Consider the following 18,847-nt stretch of genomic DNA (forward strand, 5'->3'; position numbering starts at 1 on the left):
AAATAACTTTAGTTTTAACACACAAAACTTTAGTTTTAACACACACACACACACATATATTGCCAATTCTTGTATAATAGTTTTCTCCATATGAGGACTGTAACGACCAAACTCTCAACCCCCTATGTTAAATTCTGACTGCGCTAGTGGAGCGTAATAAACAAATATAGTATATTAAGCTGGCGTGGTATTGTTTTAACCGGTTTTTTTTTTTTTTTTTTTTGAGCAATCACGATTGCTTATTGTTCTCACTTGACCGTCCTTGATGTTCCGGTTCTTTTTTCAGCTTGGACCAGGGCCTCTGCAGCACCACCGCCGGCCGTCCTCCAGGCGCGGCTGTCCCCCGGTCCTGAGCTTTTCCTAGTCGGAGGCGTCCATGTCCTACACACACGCACGCTCACACACAAGCACACGACTTCACACATTCCTACACACACTCATGCCTGCACACAGACACAAACACACATGCCTACATACACACACACACACACGAACGCCTACACACACACACAAACGCCTACACGCACACGCGCGTACACAACACTCACTCACACACATGCATACATACACTTACGCACCCACACACATGCGCCTACACAAACACACACATGCGACTACACAAACACACACGCTCGTGATTGCAAAAAACATAATTTGAATTCCAAGATGCCAAAAATTCAAATTAATTTTTTTTTTTTTTGATCGCTGTCCAATGAAGTAAGGGAAGAAATACTTGATGGGACAAGGATCAAAACAAAAATACATTTTTTTAAAAAAACCTGGAAGTGTTTTGTTTTAAAATGAGTTTTCTTTGTCAGTACTGGACTTTATTTATGAAAACTAACAGTTTTTATGATTTTACTGAAGAGAATCTGCGTCGAAAATGTTTACTATCGGATAACTTTTTTTTTCAAATGTCTTTAATTTGGCAGTTAATGGAGTTAGAGTTTACAAGTTATTAAGTTGATTGTTTCCTCCACAGTCTTGAAGATGTTTTAACGTGAGAATTGCATTTCCTTATATAAATTTCGTTTCTCAAAAATGTTCGTCGTAGTTGCAGTAATAACTCACATTAACAAAATAGTGCAGCAAGAAAGTTGCTTACCTTGCATCGGCGCTTAGGTAGCGGAAAAACAACTTTTACAGAATTGATGAATGTTGATTGAAGTATAACCGCACGAAATGATTGCAGCACTCAAGTTCACAATTTTTTGCACTGATGAAGGAGTTCCATGAGAGCGCAAAACATGTCTGTTATGTTTTTGTGCAGGCATGCATACTTTTACGTCCAATTTCGATTATTTTCTGTTTTATTATTGTTTTTACAAAGATAAACGTCTTATGTAGAAATAACGTTTCCGGCCTTATTGGCCGTCTTTTCCCTTAAGATCACGGCCAATAATACCGGAGACGTTATTTCTTCATATTGACGCCGGCCGTGAAAGCCTCAAGCAATTTTTACAAACGTTTTAGTTACATTTTTCGTCAGTATATGTATATAAAAAAAGAATAGTACAGTTTTTAATTGAAGCGAGATTTTTCTTTGAAACATTGTTTTTTATTTTTGGTAACGTTCTTTTCTTACTTCCTTTTACAAAAAGGGAAGTATTGTATTCGCGAAAAAATTTTCACTCAAAAATCGACCTTCATTTCCATTTTGCTCACCCCCGAATGAATGTTGAGTTTTTTTTTTCGACTCGACAACACCTGGATAAGTGCCTAAGAACGTGTAGACGCTCGAAATATCCATTTTAACGTTTCCCGAGTTAATTACAACGAGTTTTCTCGTGACGTCTGTACGTACGTATGTGCGTATGTGCAGATGAGCGTATGTCGCATAACTCAAGAACGGTATGCCCTAGAAAGTTGAAATTTGGTACGTAGACTCCTAGTGGGGTCTAGTTGTGCACCTTTCTTTTTGGTTGCATTCGGGTGTTTCTGAAGGGGTCTTTTGTCCTTTTTTTTGGGGGGGGGGGGAGAAGCTCCTCCGACCTAGAGACGAAGCTTCTACCATAGAGCCACGGAGGTCCCTGGAGTTCAACTGTACCACTAAATATTTTTCAGTGCAAGCTACAGTCACAGTGAAACTTACCTTCGGCTGTTTTAAGTACAAAGTTCACGGTCCTGGTTTTGGCTCGCAACTGTTCTCCGGTTCCGTCGATCCACACGTACATCACCTGGATCTGGTCGTCGGGCTGGGGTAGGCTCAAGTATTTCTGAGTCGTCTGCTTGTTCAACAGGCAGTTAGAAGACATGGTGGAGTTAGCCATTTCGCGCAGCGTTACCTGTAAATGAACTCCAATTACTATCGATAGATGGCAATACCGAAACCTGAAATTCCAAAACACAGACTAGAGCTACAATCTCTTTAGCCTGTGGTCTCAATTTATGTATGCTAGAAAAATGTAATTTTGATTTGCAAGGTTTTCTAAAGGCGTTGCAAGCACGGAAAAATTAGAAGCACAAATATAATTATTTAGAATCTGACAGGGAGAAGATAGAAAGTCACAAATTTCAAGTTTTTTATTTTTTGTTTTACGGAAAAAAAAAAACAGTAAACGCTCAAGCGAATGACTTGGATTAAACAGTAAGCCAATCGGCAAAATGGTTTAGTTCAGTCGTTCCCAACCTTTTTGATCCCATCGCCCCCTCTAGACGTTGACGGAACCTATCGCTCCTCGCCCCCTTTCTTCCTTTAAAAAAAAAAAAAAAAACATAAGTTGGCGCCAGTGAGTATCGATATTATTGAAAGAAAAAAAAATTACTTTTTAATATTTATTACTTTTACTTATATTATTACACATATTATTGAAAAAAAAAATTACTTTTTAATATTTATTACTTTTACTTATATTATTACACAAATAAGAAAGACATTTTATCTAACCACCTTTAAACTTTAAAAAGAATTAACTAATTAATAAAAATGCATTTTTTACGCCCCCCCCCCCACACATTTCTTTTTCAAAACGAACGAATAGGTATTTGAAGAGAAATACTTAACCAAGATCATTGACGTATTTTCAAAAACAAACGTACATTTTTCATGAAATTCTTTTTTTTTCAATTGTAATCTGGGAGAAAGAAAAACACACTGACACTTAAAATTAAAAAAAAAAAAAAAAGAATACTGGAACATGCATAAACTTGGCGATGAGTGGTGTAATAATGCTTCCTTAAGGTTCAATCGGGGTAAGAGGAGGAAACTCCTGAATTTTTGTTGATTCTTTAACCTTGTAATGTTGTCGTTTCCAAAATTTTAAAAGCATTTTTTTCTGAAAGAACATGCTTAAAGACGTAAGATCTAACTATTTTTAAAATGATTTGTTTTCGTTTAATATTTTAAAAAAATTACTTAAATCGGCGCGCTTTCTATGTTTATGCTTCTGTCCGATGACATCACAAATGATGAAATGCCATTCTGTGTTGCCATTCACAGAGCAAAGTATTTAATTCGCATCTTTTCTCACGTGTAGTGGCAACGATATGGTTGGTAGCAAGCGTAGAGCGTAATTTTAATTCGCTTCTTGATTATCATAGCGTGGAAATGCTGTGGAAAGATGCGCCAAAGAGCATCATTTGTGACGTCATCAAGACCACGCCTTGATAGAAAAAGCGGACATTTAAAAAAATTAATTTAAAAATAACTGTTGGGAAAATAAAAGTATTTTCTTGGTCCATGTTATTTTTTTTCGCTTATTCCATCAATTTCACCGACTAAAAGTATTACTTTTGACTGAAGGAAACAACCCCATTATGCTTAGTACAGGTGTCCCTCGTCTAACACGCTAAATTCGCACCGTGCTATATCGAAACCGTGTTACACGAAACTATTTAATTTATTTATTTACATTATTATTTTATTTATTTTTACGCATTGCACATTACATAAGCTAGGACAATATGTACCGTGTTGTATCGAAACCATGTTTGAAACCGTGTTCTACAAACTTTAAATTATTTTAAATCAAAGAAATGTTATACCGTGTTACATCAACGTCAAGTCTTCGAGGTATAACAATTTTATAATAACTGAAACTTCGTTTCAATTAAAAAAAAAAAAAAAATTACGAAACACGCTACCTACTTTCATGAAAATAAATAACTAAAGGTAAAAGCAACAAGAAAAACTTGATCAACTTCCTTTACAGAGAATAAAACGTAACTGTCAAAAAGGAAATCAGAAATTTTCTTGCAGCAGTAAAAGTAAGTCCGCCTGAGCAACAACAGCGAATATATTGCAATGGGGTTGTTTCCTTTAGTCAAAAGTACTACTTTTAGTCATTAAAATGGATAGAATGAGCAAAAAAAAAAAAAACATGGACCAAGAAAATACTTTTATTTTCCCCAACAATTTTTTTTAATTAATTTTTTTAAATGTCCGATTTTTCAAATAAGGCGTGGTCTTGATGACGTCACAAATGATGCACTTTGCCACTTCTTTCTACTACGTTTCCACATTATGATAATCGAGCAGTGAATTAAAATTGCGCTCTACGCTTGCTATCAACCCTATCGTTGCCAATACACGTGAGTAAAGATGCGAATTAAATATTTTGGTCTGTGAATGGCAACATTGAATGGCATTTCATCATTTGTGATGTCATCGGGCTGAAACATAAACTTTGAAAGCGCACCGATTTAAGTAATTTTTTAAAAATATTAAACTTAAAAAAAATATTTAAAGAATGGTCAGGTCCAATGTTTTTAAGCATGCTCTTTCAGAAAAAATACATTTAAAATTTTGGAAACGACCCCATTTTATTGCTGCATTTTTTTATTTATTGTTTGACAAATTTCATCTTTTAAAAATCACGATGCATCAGAGCCGTGTAGTATTCAATTCATCTTTTATACCTCACCACATCACCGCGTAATTTAGGAAATGTGATGTGCAAGTTCCTTGTTTATACGAGGGATGCCTACATACTTTCTACTAGATGAAGTTCTCGATGCGAATACTTCGGCTATAAATTTGTGCATTTTGAAAGATTAGACTTTCAGTTCCGGAAAAACTCTAGTTAAAAAAGAAAACAACAACCGGGTTTGCAAAAATGGCACCAATACCTCCCATTACTAGCACTATATAGCTTTATACCTTTTAATGAACTTTATTTATGTGGAAAGCGTTCGCAAAAAATGCGTAGGTTGGTTACGCAGAATCGAATATCAAATGCGGACATAACTATAAAACGTAGCTTTAAAACTTAAAACCCTCTTAAGACAGTGAGCTTTAAAATCCGGAATGCAAAAGCACTCTGGGGAAGTCGAATGACGCTCATGCGTGCTAACTGTTGCCACCGTTGCCGTGGAAATAGATTACTTAAAACTCTGTTCGTGAGTTCTGATGAAAGAGCCTCCTGGGATCTTATGCGTGATCCCGAATTTTCTTAATTCATCAACTGTGTTTTAACTTTCTTTGCTTGAGCTGACTTTGAATAAATTTTAAAATGGCATCGAATTATGTTGCAACCGATTTCGGGGGATTTCGTGAATAATCCGCTAATTTTAATTGTTAGTTAATGCGGAAAGATGTAATGGGAGATTCCAGAATGAATGTTTAAAATGACAAATGGATTTTACGAGATGGTGTGCTTGAAGAATGAATATTTCGGTTGCAAGTATTGGGGGGGGGGGATATTTTTGAATCGAGTTTTGAGAGTAAGTCTAATGCATTCTTTCCAGAAAAAGAAATGGTGTTGAATAATTAACAATCAGTTATTTCCAATATGATTTTTGTTAACTTTCTCTCCTTCTATCTCGATAACGGATCCAGCTTCGATGGGGTGGTTCAAAAATAAATGTAAAAAAAAAAAAACGTTTCTCCTAGATAACAGGACACCCCTCAATATTTTTAGACTTGTGGATAGCAATAAACTGGAAGAATTTTAACTTCCTATTTCAACTAAAAGAGGGTGCTCAGCCCCCTCCCCCAAACTTCAAACGTATGGTGAGGGATGTTAAAAAGATACATTGAACTGAAAAACAATGCTACACATTTTATATGTGCGAGTAATAAGCATATACATTGCAATGAAATAATTATTTACAAAGAAACAACTGGAGAAATTAAATGTTTCTAAATTTGTGGCATTTTCTATGCTAAGGGTAATGTTAAATGAAGGGGCCATTGAACGCCCTCTTAAAATTTGAGTACGAAGCTAGACCTTTTACAGCATAATACTAGTAGTAAGTCTAAAAAAAAAATAGGGGGTGTGCTAGACTCTAGCTGAAAAAAGGTTGCTTGGAACAAACTTTAGGTTTTGGAGGGAGTCATTTTCGGAAGAGGGCGGGGATCGAAGAGCAATTTTTGAAATTCTTTGACGATTGTTTCAAAAGGAAGGAAGAAAATCCGAACAATGCAGTTTTATGCTATATTAAGCCACGTAAGGAGGCTCATGAACCTCCCAGGACCTATCCGTCTGGATACACTCCTGTCCTACCGATATTTTAGTTTAATACAATCCGAATATGGTCTAATACAACACGAATATGGTCGGAAAAAGTTCACATTAACCTTTTTTTTTTTATTAGGTACGATTTAATAAATTATATAACTTGACACTTTCTCCTACAATTTCCCACATTCCAGCTTAAAGTATAGGAGTAACCGTGTATAACTACATGCCGTGGGAGAAGTGGTTAAGTACTTCCCATGCTAGGGATCATACTTGGGTTACTTGACTCGATACTTTAATTAAATACAACTCGAATATGGTCGGAAAATTTTCACATTTAACTTTTTACTTCCTTTTACAAAAAAGGAAACATTGTATTCGCGAAAAATTTTCACCCAAAAATCAGCCTTAATTTCCCTTTTACTCACTCCCAAATGAATGTTGAGTTTTTTTTTTTTTTTTTTTTTCAACCACACGTGGATATGTGCCTAGGAACGTACAGACACCCGAAATATCCATTTGGACGATCCCCGAGTTAATTACGTAGACTGTTTTCTCGTGACGTCTGTATGTACGACACGTATGTATGTGTGTATGTATGTCGCATAACTCAAGAACGGAATGTCCTAGAAAGTTGAAATTTGGTACGTGGACTCCTAGTGGGGTCTAGTTGTGCACCTTCTCTTTTGGTTGCGTTCGTATGCTCCAAAGGGGGTCTTTTGCCCCCTTTTGGAGGGGAGGGGAATCATTGTTAATTTCGATGTAAACTCAAGTGGTGCTATAATTTGGCGGATACTTGACAATATATCGCCATTCTTTTGGTCTTGGCGACAAATTTGGCGATTTTTTTTTTTTTAAATTTGGTTTCAATTTGGCCACTTTTGGTGATATTTAGAGTAAACTATTGAATCATATTAAAACTACCAATAATAGGAAAATGACAGTAAATTGGAGTAAAAGGAAGTCATGTGATGCACACATCAGCTCGTTTAAAAAAAAATAGGTACGATTTAATAAATTATAACTTAACACTTTTCCCCCGAATTTCCCATCTTCCAGCTTAAAGTATATTAGTAACCGTGCATAACTACATGCCGCGGGAGAAGTGGTTAAGTACTTCCCATGCTAGGGATCATACTTGGGTTACACGACTGAAAGGCAGCAAGGGATCCCTGAAATAAAGCTTCATACTGCAAGTTAGTTTATTTTGTGAAGCGAAAATCAGGATTTTAGTAATTATCAAAACGAGCTCAATCCATGATTTTTCTAAAACATTACCCATTTCCGTGCCCGCCTTGTCTCGTGGTCAGAGAAGCGATGGTGAGGTCCCGGGTTCGAATCCCAGCTCGGGCAAGGCGTATACTTTCTCTCTATTGTTCTTGTCCTTTCTTTGTGTGCATGTGTTGCTGTTCTATGAATAGTTGCCTACCCTACACTGTAAAAAATCTGGGAAAACTCTGCTGAATATACAAAAATGTTTTCCGTAATACACAGATTCGTACGCCCTCCGCAGTTTTCTGCTATAATCAAAAACGTTTCCCGTTTAGCAAGAAAGTAATAGTCGACGCATGCGCAGCTCACACGGCAATTTTATAGTCCAGCAGCAAATCTAAACTGAAACTTTCGAAAGCACGCAATGAAAACAAGTGCTGACTCATGTATGCGAAGTAACACTTATCAAGGGGATTAGTAGAAGTTTTGTTCCTCGCATGAATTCACTGAAGATAATTTTAAAGTCTTATATTTTCTTGCATATGTATCGTCATGAGATTAAATTTGAAGCTATGTCACTTATTTTTAAGTACGCAGTGCGAATTCTCGACGCATGCTCGCGGAAGGAATACAAACTGAAATTAAAAACCAAATAACTGCCGAGAGGACGCCATCTAAATTCATTGCGTCGCATAACTTGTGTAGGTAATTTACTTTTTTTTGGATACTTTTCTTCTTTCTATACCAAATGGGTAATTTTTGTTGGCAGAATTTTATTCTGTCATAAAAATCACCTTTTTGGTGACCAAAGCCTGCAAAAGACCACCACCGACGAATAGGTAAGTCACTTTGCAACTCTATTACTTTAAAGAGATTTAGTTCATATAAATCTCGTTAAAAAAAAAAAACTATTTTCTTCAGTATCATTTTTTCGTTGTGAACTATTGCAATTTGAAAATATTTTACATTACATAGAACACATATTTAAAGTGCAAGTGTGTCTAGTTTTATTCTGTAAAATTTATGAATTGAAGATTATAAAAAAATTTAAATATGTGTTATTGTGTACTTTGTTTTTATGTGTCAATCTCAGTTAATATTTGGCTGAACATTTATGTATCAAGCATTATGAATTAAATGTTATAATATGCAAATTGTCAGGTTTGATAGTTCGTCTTTAAGGTTGCATGTTTTCATTTTCTTGTAAACAGTGTAGCTAGATTGTATGAAGTAAAAAAAAAAAACTATCTCTTGTAATTAGGAACATAGTGCTTCAGTATTATCTAAATGACGATATCTCTTTAAATATTTGTATTAGCGAAACGCTTTAAATTAGTTAAATGTGTATTAATTTATTTAACAAATAGATACATATATGTATTTAAAAGTGTCTTCATTTTTTTTCGTTTTACGAGCCTCAATTTTACCAAAAGCAAAAAAAAGACTTAATAGAATAATTTTGTATTTTTACACCATATTAAAGTATTTGACTTATAATTTATATGATACTTTGATTTATAATGTATATGATGTTACTTTTTCAAGGGGGGTGGGCGCTTCATAGCATTTTATGGGTGCACCATCACTCTTATGTTGGGGGGGGGGGGTATTCTCGTATATATAAAATGGAATAATCATGTAATAGAGTTCAATGTTTTAATAAATAAAATATATAATGCATTTTGCGCACACTGTAAAAATAAAATCAGTAACCTATTTTGAATAAGTATTTATATTTGTGATGAGCTGGAAAAGGGCAAGAACAGAAGAATCAACCCGAATGGTTCCAGCAGGGGGACTTGGTGTCATATTTAAATTCATCAATTTCTCCGTTGGTACTTTTCGGTACACTTTGTTCGTCAGAGAAATTGACTTGAGGTGAACGAATTTAGAAACGCGAAGGGTAGGTAAGTCCTGTCAAATTTTATCTGAAGATAAAAGCTATCAAGTTTGATACAAGATATGTTTTTAAGTTCTGCATTAAAAATACAATATGTTGATAGTTTTGTCTTGAAAATATTGAGAGAAAAACTGAAGTTTAAGATTGTTTAACAAACAATCCCCACTTTTCAGAAGGTACCCCCCACTCCAATTCCCCGACGATTTTGTGATTAGGAATGAAACTACTAGATTATTTCATAATTTTTCAAAAATTTATAACTGTGCATATGTTATGCTGTTAACCATGCTATTTGTCATTAGAAATTCAAAAAAAAAAAAAAAAAATCCACGAATGATTCTAAAATTGCTTGTATTATTGCTCTTAGATATGAAAGAATTGAAACTGATATGGTATGCAATACTATAATAAAGAATTATATTTTAGAAAAAATCACGGAAAAAGGATTCCGAAATTCTCGGAAACGTTTTTGAAAATTGTTTGGAGAATTCCGAAATACTCGGAAACGTTTTCGAAACTTTCATGAACCACAGCTGCACAGAATACTCAGAAACATTTCTGGAAATTACGGAAAGAGGATTCCGAAATACTCAGAAACGTTTCTGAAAATTACAGAAAGAGGATTCCGAAATACTCAGACACGTTTCTGGACATTACAGAAAGAGGATTCCGAAATACTCAGAAAACGTTTTTGAAACTTTTCATGAACCACAGCTGCACGATATACTCAGAAACGTTTCCGGATTTTTTTTACAGTGTATAAACGGTCCTTATGACACGCGAGTACTGTGGAACTGAAACTTTACACCAAATTACAGTACAGTTGGAAAAGTGAAGGAGTTGTAACCCCAAATTGTAAGCCTACCTGGTACAAGGCGCAGCAACAACAACCTTTTCCCGCAGTTTGATCTTCCTTGATGGATATTATTAAGCTACAAGCCATACCTGATGCGCTACCTGATATTATAAAGACAGATAGGAAGATTGTGTCTTCTACGCATTCTTTTGTTGTCAAATATTATAAAATAAGTGCATGAAAGGGTGTAAAGTTAGGTAGTTCAAAGCATGGCCCCACACTAAATTTCCGCTTACGCTTACGGGTGGGATATCGTGATGAAAGATTATTTTAGCTGTGATATCCTGGTGAAGGACGTAGGTCTTCCACCTCTATAGCCGAACAAAAAACACACCAAAATCACAGACAAAAGTACCTTTTACTAAGACCACAACACACTTTATGCATTTTTTTTACACTACAAAATATGGATTTTTTTTTTTTTTTTTGTGAGCTCGCGAGTAGCACAGCTTGCTACCCTACCGTCACTCACAGTTCTCCTCTCTGCTTTCCCCAAAAAAGACAAGAAAACTCTTCCTTCCACCAAAGACAAAGATCTCATGAATCTCTGTCTTGGCGCCTCAACACGTCTTGAGACGAACCACAGATCATCATTAATTTACGAATCACTGACGGTTAATCTGCCATAAACTAAATCAGTTTCTGTTTTCCATACTGAAAAGTCAAGGTCAAGAGGGGGAAAATAGGATACATTACACGGGCCTTGATAATTTTTGACTTTTCTGTGTTAAACCGATGCAGCTCATGCATCCACCAATCAATGTCAATGTTTCAAAGTTTGTTTATTTTTGATTGGACGTCACCCATTTTGTCTGCAAGAGGCGCCACAGGGAACCCTTTCATCCACCAATCAATGGCAAAGTAATGGAAACAGGGGTGCCCTGTAGCGCCCTCTTTGTTGCCATGGGTTTCAGCGATTGCCACGGCCTATAAGAATTAAGTGGGGACATGTTCAAAGTTACCCAAAGTAAATACCAACAATAGAAAAAAACTATCCATACTATTCGAGAGTCAAAAACTATCGATAAATTGAAAGCGTCATCGAATATTTGACATCGCTAGTCATAACAAGTGAATTAGAACATAATTCTAGCAAACTTCCATCCGATAACGTAACCGACCAAAAACTATTTCGAAACAAAAAGAAAGATTTTCGATTCTAAAATTTCATAGAACTTTCTGGCAAAAGATCTAATCGGCTAGAAAATGGTTCAATTCTTTGAAAGCCTTTTGAATTTCTGGCTTCGACAAAAATTGTTTTCGTGCGATCAGTTGAGAAGTTCTTTTATCGACACTTTTCTCCACCCTTTTATGGTAAAAAGATTTAGACGTTTTTAGAAACTGCTTGACTCAAAAAACATCAAAAGGGTTCAAAAACCGCCCTAAATTTGCGTAATATTTTGAAAGGTTTTCTATTCGAGGCTTAATTTTTATTTTCAATTTTTGATTTAGACAATCTAAAACTATTTTTCCTAAAAAAGCACTAACTATTATTGTATTTTATTTCAAGGGGAATTCAGTTGCAGTAAAATCGTAAATAGATATGGGTTTTCTATACTGGAAGGCTTTTTAATCCTTTAGCTTTCTATCATGGTTTTATTTATGTAGTATTAATACTTTATTCGTCATAGAATAACAAGAAGTAAGCATTCTTAAACGAATTCAGCTCAATAAAACGTATTACCGAAAAAAAAAATCTATTTTTATTAAGACGTTTTTATTAGTTTCACTTGAATGTTTGTAACTCTCCTTTGAGCTAAGAGCTAGTGGCTTATTACTGTTAGTACATTCCACCACTTTATGAGCGTTCGTAGCCGAGCGGTCTAAGGCGCGGGTCTTCGCTGACGGCCTCCTCCGGGAATCATTGAGTGTGCGTTCTAATCCAGTGTACAATGAAATTAAATTTCTAATCTTGTAACTCAATTTTCGCCCACTTTTTGTGATCGGATTCTTTAAAAATTTGGAATGCAACCTCAGACCCGATGACAATGCAATATTCTGTAATCAAATTAATTTATTGACGATAAGTTATTAGTTTATTCTAATTAACACGCTTTTATTAGCTTAACTTGTATGTTTGCGGGTCCAACTTTCCTTTGGACAAATAGCCAGTGGCTTATTAGAATTACTTACAACGTACAAATCAGAGCTGCGGAGTGGAACAATGTTTGCGCATGAATTTACCAGAAAGCATTCAAAATGTCTGATGCAAATAATGCAATAGAAGACTAAGATACATTCCATTATAAAAATCGAACACACGCACAAAGATTTCATTTAAGAGTTACAAGTGTTAGCAATATTTAGTATCTAAATATCGTTTGAAAAAAAAATAATAGTTTAAAAAACTAAAAAAAAACACGCTTTTGTAGCAAAATGAACTAAAAAGTGAAAAATAAAATAATAGTTAAAAAAAAACACGCTTTAGTAGCAAAATAAACTAAAAAGTAAAAAATAATCTTTGGATGACAAGTATATAAAGTAATTGACCAAACACTTAATTTGATGGACTGCCTATTTATATTTTTGCATGGATAACAAGTGGAAGAAAAGTAAGACAACTGATAAGAAGTCCCCCACGTTTTTTTCTATTACAGTAAAATTAAATGTTTTGTCAATTACTTTATGTACTTGTCATCCAAAGATTATTTTTAACTTTTTAGTTCATTTTGCTACTAAAGCGCGTTTATTTAGTTTTTTATAAACTATTATTTCCCATCAGATTAGTGCTGCATTTACAGGTTTGATTTTGAGAGTTTACAAGTTTGATGTTCAGTGAGTAATAGGCTCGTGGTTAGCGGCAACTGAAGAGCTTCAATTTATTTTAATAGTATTGTCGAAGAGAATGCTGAAATCCTGCAGCTGAATTCTGTTCCATGTTCTCGCGGATGTTTTGAAGTTTCGGGGATCCAGGGATGTTTTGTGGCAAAACATTTGTGAAAACGTGACGCAGAATTCAACTGCTGTGTTATGACTAGTGATGTTCCGGATATCCGTATCGGTATCCGTAGATATCCGAGGGAAAATAAAGATCTGTATCCGTATCCGTTACTTTTTTGACGGATCTTAAACGGATCATTTCTATTCTAAAAATTTTTAAATATTTGAATAAAAGACTTAAATTCCGTTTAAATTAGGTTTTATTCCTTATTTTAAATTATAAGGTATCATTTCAGAAGCCAACTTGTTTCCCCCCTCCCTTGTTGCAAAAAGGAAGGGGAAATAAGTTTTAAAAGTGTGTATCAGTGTGTCTTTTTGTGGCATCGTAGCTCCTAAACAGATTTACCGATTTTGATAGTTCATTTTTCGTTCAAAAGGTGACTTGATCGAAAGTGTTCTTAGCTTGGCCTCGTTTTTGTAGAACTTTAATTACCGGTAGATATTAATACAATACCGACTTAACGTTTTTCACAATTATGATAGTAAAAATTTACCCGTACGTTAAAAATGTTCGCCCTAATTGAAAGAACGAAGTTTTCTGCGTTCCAACTTATATACAGTAGGAGCTATTATCTTGTTAAGTAAATTTTAAATGCAATTCTAAGCGTGATTGGTAGCGATTTCATAGTCGGAAGATAAGGAGAAAAAGCTCAATGATTTAAAATTTGTACCTGCTGTCAGTTCATATTTGTTAACAAATGTGTAATCTGACCCGCGAAATTTAACTTAATATGAGGTCGTCTCCCTGGGACGTTTTGTTTTTTAAATTTTTAATTCAATAGTAGTTTTTATTGATTTGGGGTTTCTGTTATTCTTCATTTTTGTTTTTCTTTTCTGTTTCGCTGGCCCATTCCTTCCAACTCTCCCTTAATTTTAACGGAGATTTCTTTAAAGAGTAAATCATAGTCTTGATTTTATTTTTGCCGCAGTTGACATTTTTTGAAGAAACTGCCATTATTCTGACGGGAATACCTTCCGCAACAAATTTTCCACTTGGATAGTTGAATTGGGTAAAAAAACTTTTGAGATCCGTATCCGTATCCGCGGATCTTGGCACTAATGATCCGTATCCGTATCCGCGGATCTACTTTTTTAACGATCCGGCATATCACTAGTTATGACATGGATGACGTTCTACCGACGTTTATGACTCCTATGACTTCAAGGTACGGTGAAACCTGCGTAATTTGACCATTTGCGGTGCAGTACTTTGAGGGCCAACTTAGACAGGTGGAGATACAACTTATAGAGGGTAGTAATGAAAACTTTTTTTTTTGTCATTTCTGGTCCCATGCATTCATTTTTTAACTAATTGGAATACTTTAAACTCACCTTCATTGTTTAACATTACTTTAAAACAATAAAAAAAAATGTTGTTTAAATATTTTCAGAGATTATTTACCAGAATGACGCGTAAAGTATCATACAAATTTAAAATTTCTGTGAATCGATCAAAAAAAAAAAAAAAAAAAAGAAAAAAAATTGCCTTATTGCTTATGAAAAATTACTTACTTGATATTAACAATTCCTAAAAATTCATAACAAGTCAAAAGTGACTCAAATTCTTCATTTTATTTTTTCTTGTACATTTGTAACCATGGTAATCTACTCTTTAACAAAATAACTCCTATTGAAGTTTGGCGCATTTTCTGATACTTAACATGAGCCCAATGTTTTTCGATGGAAACAAACATTAATTGGTTTTTCTAAAATGTCTAGCTACTTATTTGAGGCATAACTGCTGAAACTTTTAGTACTATCTAATGCTTTTGCCTAGTGGTCAACTTACAAAGGGTTTTTATAATACTCCAAACCAAAGCTGGTGTATATTAGTGGTCAAGATATAGAGGTGGTCAAGTTACTGTCCGATAACGAATTGTACGGAAAGACAAACACCCGTTTTATCGCCGAATTGGACGAATCTAATATTTTTTAGCGATGTCAGCTTTTGAAGAAGCAGAGTCTCATTCAAATGAGCGGAATATGCGCATCAAATTTTTACTTTTCCCCCTTATTCATATAGATTCGTCTTATCTGGACGTTTGAAAATTCCATGCAATCCATGGTTGGACAGTACAAAGGTTTTCCTTCATTATATAAGATAGGACTAATTCCGTTTCTGACAAAAGCGGTCAACTTAGACATTTGGTCAACTTACAAAGGTGGTCAACTTTACAGGTTTTACTGTATCTGTTATATCAGCGTTTCTTAAATTGTGCTCCGCGGAACCCCAGGGTTCTATGGAGTTCACTCAAGTGTTCCACGAAACTTGCATTTTTCTTTCTTTCTTTCTTTTTTTTTTTTTTTTTTTGAGCAATCACGATTGCTTATTGTTCTCACTTGTCTGTTTTGAATTCCTATCATTTTATTTTCCCACCAGTACCCTCTGCCAGCACCACCGTCGCATCGGCCGGCCTCACGATGCTGCTCCTCTTTTGAAAACCGTCTCCAGGTTGTGTCCATATCCTACACACACGCATACACACACATACACACACTCATGCTTGCGCACACACACACACATACACACACACACACACTCATGTCTGCACACAGACACAAACACATATGCCTACATACACACACACACACACGAACGCCTACACACACGCGCGTACACACACAGCACTGCATACACAACACGCACATACATGCATACATACACACGCACACACCCACACACATGCGCCTACACAAACACACACGCGCATTCGTACACACACACGCTCGTGATTGCGAAAAACAATTTGAATTCAAGATGCCAAAAATTCAAATTTGTATATATATATATATATATATATATATATATATATATATTAAGCATTCAAACTAGTCACTTCAAATATAAGGATTGAGTGAAGTGTTTAATGAGTATTTTCCAAATGCATGGCTGAGAAAACATCAATAGTGGATTAAAAAGCCATTTATTGTTAATGTATGGGCTTCAATTATGTCAGCTCTAGAATACAACTCTTTTACCGAAATAGCACTTGATCCTTGCACCAGAAATTTGAAATTATGCTGTTCAGTAAAATTCTGGTGTGATTTAAAAGATGAATGTTTCCAATTGTCACGAAATTCTTTGGTGGCGCGTTTACTATATGAAACTAAATTTATGTTCTCAACTTATCGGTCGTCAAAAACTAAATATCACCACCGACTCAGTGCTGAACCTGAACTGAAAATGCTACTTTCATTCATGAAGCCTGATACTAATGATGTATCTGTCATAGTAAAACCTTATATCAGTAAAATTAAAAGTCTAAAATTCTGTCTGAAACGAGCTATAGACGTTTTGAGAAATTTGTGTTGAGTTTCAAATTACTGTTTTAAAATTGAAATATATTTTTTTCGCAGTAAAAAAAATATTTTATTGAAAATAAACCAATTTTAGAATGTTGCATACAAAATATACTATTGAGGAAAAAACAGGGGTTACACCATAAAAGTCGACATTCGAAAGGGTTCCACTTATTAAACAAATTAAGAAACGCTGTGTTATATGATAAACATTAAATTATAACCGACATAATATTGAAAATAAAAGAAAATTTTAGAATGTTGCATACAAACTATTACTATTGAGGAAAAGGCAGGGGTTCCACCATAAAAATCGACATTCGAAAGGGTTCCACTAATTAAACAAATTAAGAAACGCTGTGTTATATAAAAACATTAAATTATAACCGACATAATGTTAAAAACAAAAGAAAATTTTAGAATGTTGCACACAAACTATTACTATTGAGGAAAAAGCAGGGGTTCCACCATAAAAGTCGACTTTCGAAAGGGTTCCACTTATTGAACAAATTAAGAAACGCTGTGTTAAATAATAAACATTAAATTATAACCGACATAATGTTGAAAATAAAAGAGGGACTTTCAGATAGTGACTTGTATTTTAATTAACGCATTCCAATGTGGTATGCTCTTCATAAAATACTTTTTTTCTTTCAGCCCATCGAAACCTCGCCATAGTGTTGCTGGTGTCTGTGGCCATCCTCCTCTTGGTGGCCGTGTCCACCATTTTCCACCACCGGAAGCGCCGTCGCCGCAGCCTCTACCAACCCTTCTTTGGTCCGCAGCAGGCCGTAGTACCCAAAATCAACAAAGCTCTAGATCCCATTGTCTACAATTACGTCTGGTAAGTAAAAACTCTGAACGTTTACGTTTAATTTTCAGCGCCAGCAGTGGCGGCTTGTGCCTTGAAAAAGTGACGGGGCCTGATCATCGGTGCGCTTGCACCCCCCCCCCCCCTCCCGGTTCAAAAAAAAAATTTAATTTTTTTTAATATTTATATTTTTTAAAATAATTATTTCCGCTAGCCTGTAACTTATTAGGTAAAATAATAAAATCGCATACAATTAAAAACTGAGCGTATGTACCTATGTATCTATTTATGTAACTTTGTATCCTATGTCCGAGTTACTTCTCCCGAAAGCCAGTGAACTGACCACCGAACCAGGTATCGATAGATTTGTAATTTTCCCGTCTTTATATTTGAATATTGAACATAATCCTCGAATTATAATTAGCGGAGATATCAATTAAAAACTATTAATTATGACACTTAGATTTCGACATAAAATCCCTATTTTTCGAAGGCTTTCCTCCATTCAGATTATTATTCAGTGCTTCATCTCAACTTTCTGTAACAATGCTTTTATTAAATTTTAGAGCGTGAAGAAAATCATTGAGACCCCAAAGATCTGTTGCCATTTTTTTTCTCGAATATGAACAAGTAAAATTCTTGATTTTGTTTCAGAGAATTTTCCTGTAATCGGGGGATTTAAAATGTTTCCTTTTTGGTTATTTTCTCGGAATCTGCCGCAAAATTTTATTGATTTTTTTTTTTTTTTTGTTCAAGTGTGAATTTTGATCACGCGTCACTTGACATAACTTTTATTTTCGAGGTAGACCGTGCAAAGCCGGGCGACGCAGTTAGTATAGTTATAACCTTATAGCAGGAATTAAAATGGAAAGAGCAAGTCCAATCATTGGCTTAGCGAAAGCTGACTCACATATCCCATGTCAAGTAACTCAAAACCGACGAATGGTTGGCACTTTTTTGCTTGAAACAAGAGAAAGAAACCCGATTTCTTCCATTTCTTTGCTTTAAAATCTGTCACGTGACTTGGGGTCTTGGTTTCATGAATGAAAGTCTTCATTCCCTCCATTTTATCTCTTCTCAATGGTTATAACGTGCTCTGTAGTTCGTCACTTATTGGATGAAGTGTAAAGAATTTGGTGTAGAGAGAGATGGGGCACGCTCGCTTTTCTGCTTTTCATTTTTTATTTCATAAAAAATATAAATGAGCAGTTTGATTTTCTACTATGAGTTTCATTAAATGTTTTCTCATAATCCCCAGATTAATGAATTGAAAACGTTCACAATTCATTTACATTCTTTCTATCAATTTTTTAAAGAATTCTGTGAAATGGACCAACGTGCTCAGAATCATCTACATTTTCTCGAGAATCAGCGCAACTTGGGTCTTCATTAACTTCACTGATGTCATTACTAAAATTTTGCTTTCCTAA

At 34.9% G+C, this 18,847-nt stretch overlaps 1 protein-coding gene across 1 annotated transcript in view; it reads left to right on the forward strand.

Annotated features, from left to right (window-relative positions):
• The first annotated feature begins 2,253 nt into the window (after positions 1-2,253).
• Positions 2,254-18,847, forward strand: part of LOC129223292 (synaptotagmin-15-like) — a 54,057-nt gene continuing 37,463 nt past the window's right edge. Inside the window, exons 1-2 of the mRNA XM_054857857.1 lie at positions 2,254-2,287; positions 17,264-17,450. Of these exons, the coding sequence (XP_054713832.1) occupies positions 2,254-2,287; positions 17,264-17,450 (221 nt within the window). The remainder of the gene's footprint in view (positions 2,288-17,263; positions 17,451-18,847) is intronic.

Source organism: Uloborus diversus, chromosome 5 (genome assembly GCF_026930045.1).
Source record: "Uloborus diversus isolate 005 chromosome 5, Udiv.v.3.1, whole genome shotgun sequence".
Lineage (NCBI taxonomy): Eukaryota > Metazoa > Arthropoda > Arachnida > Araneae > Uloboridae > Uloborus > Uloborus diversus.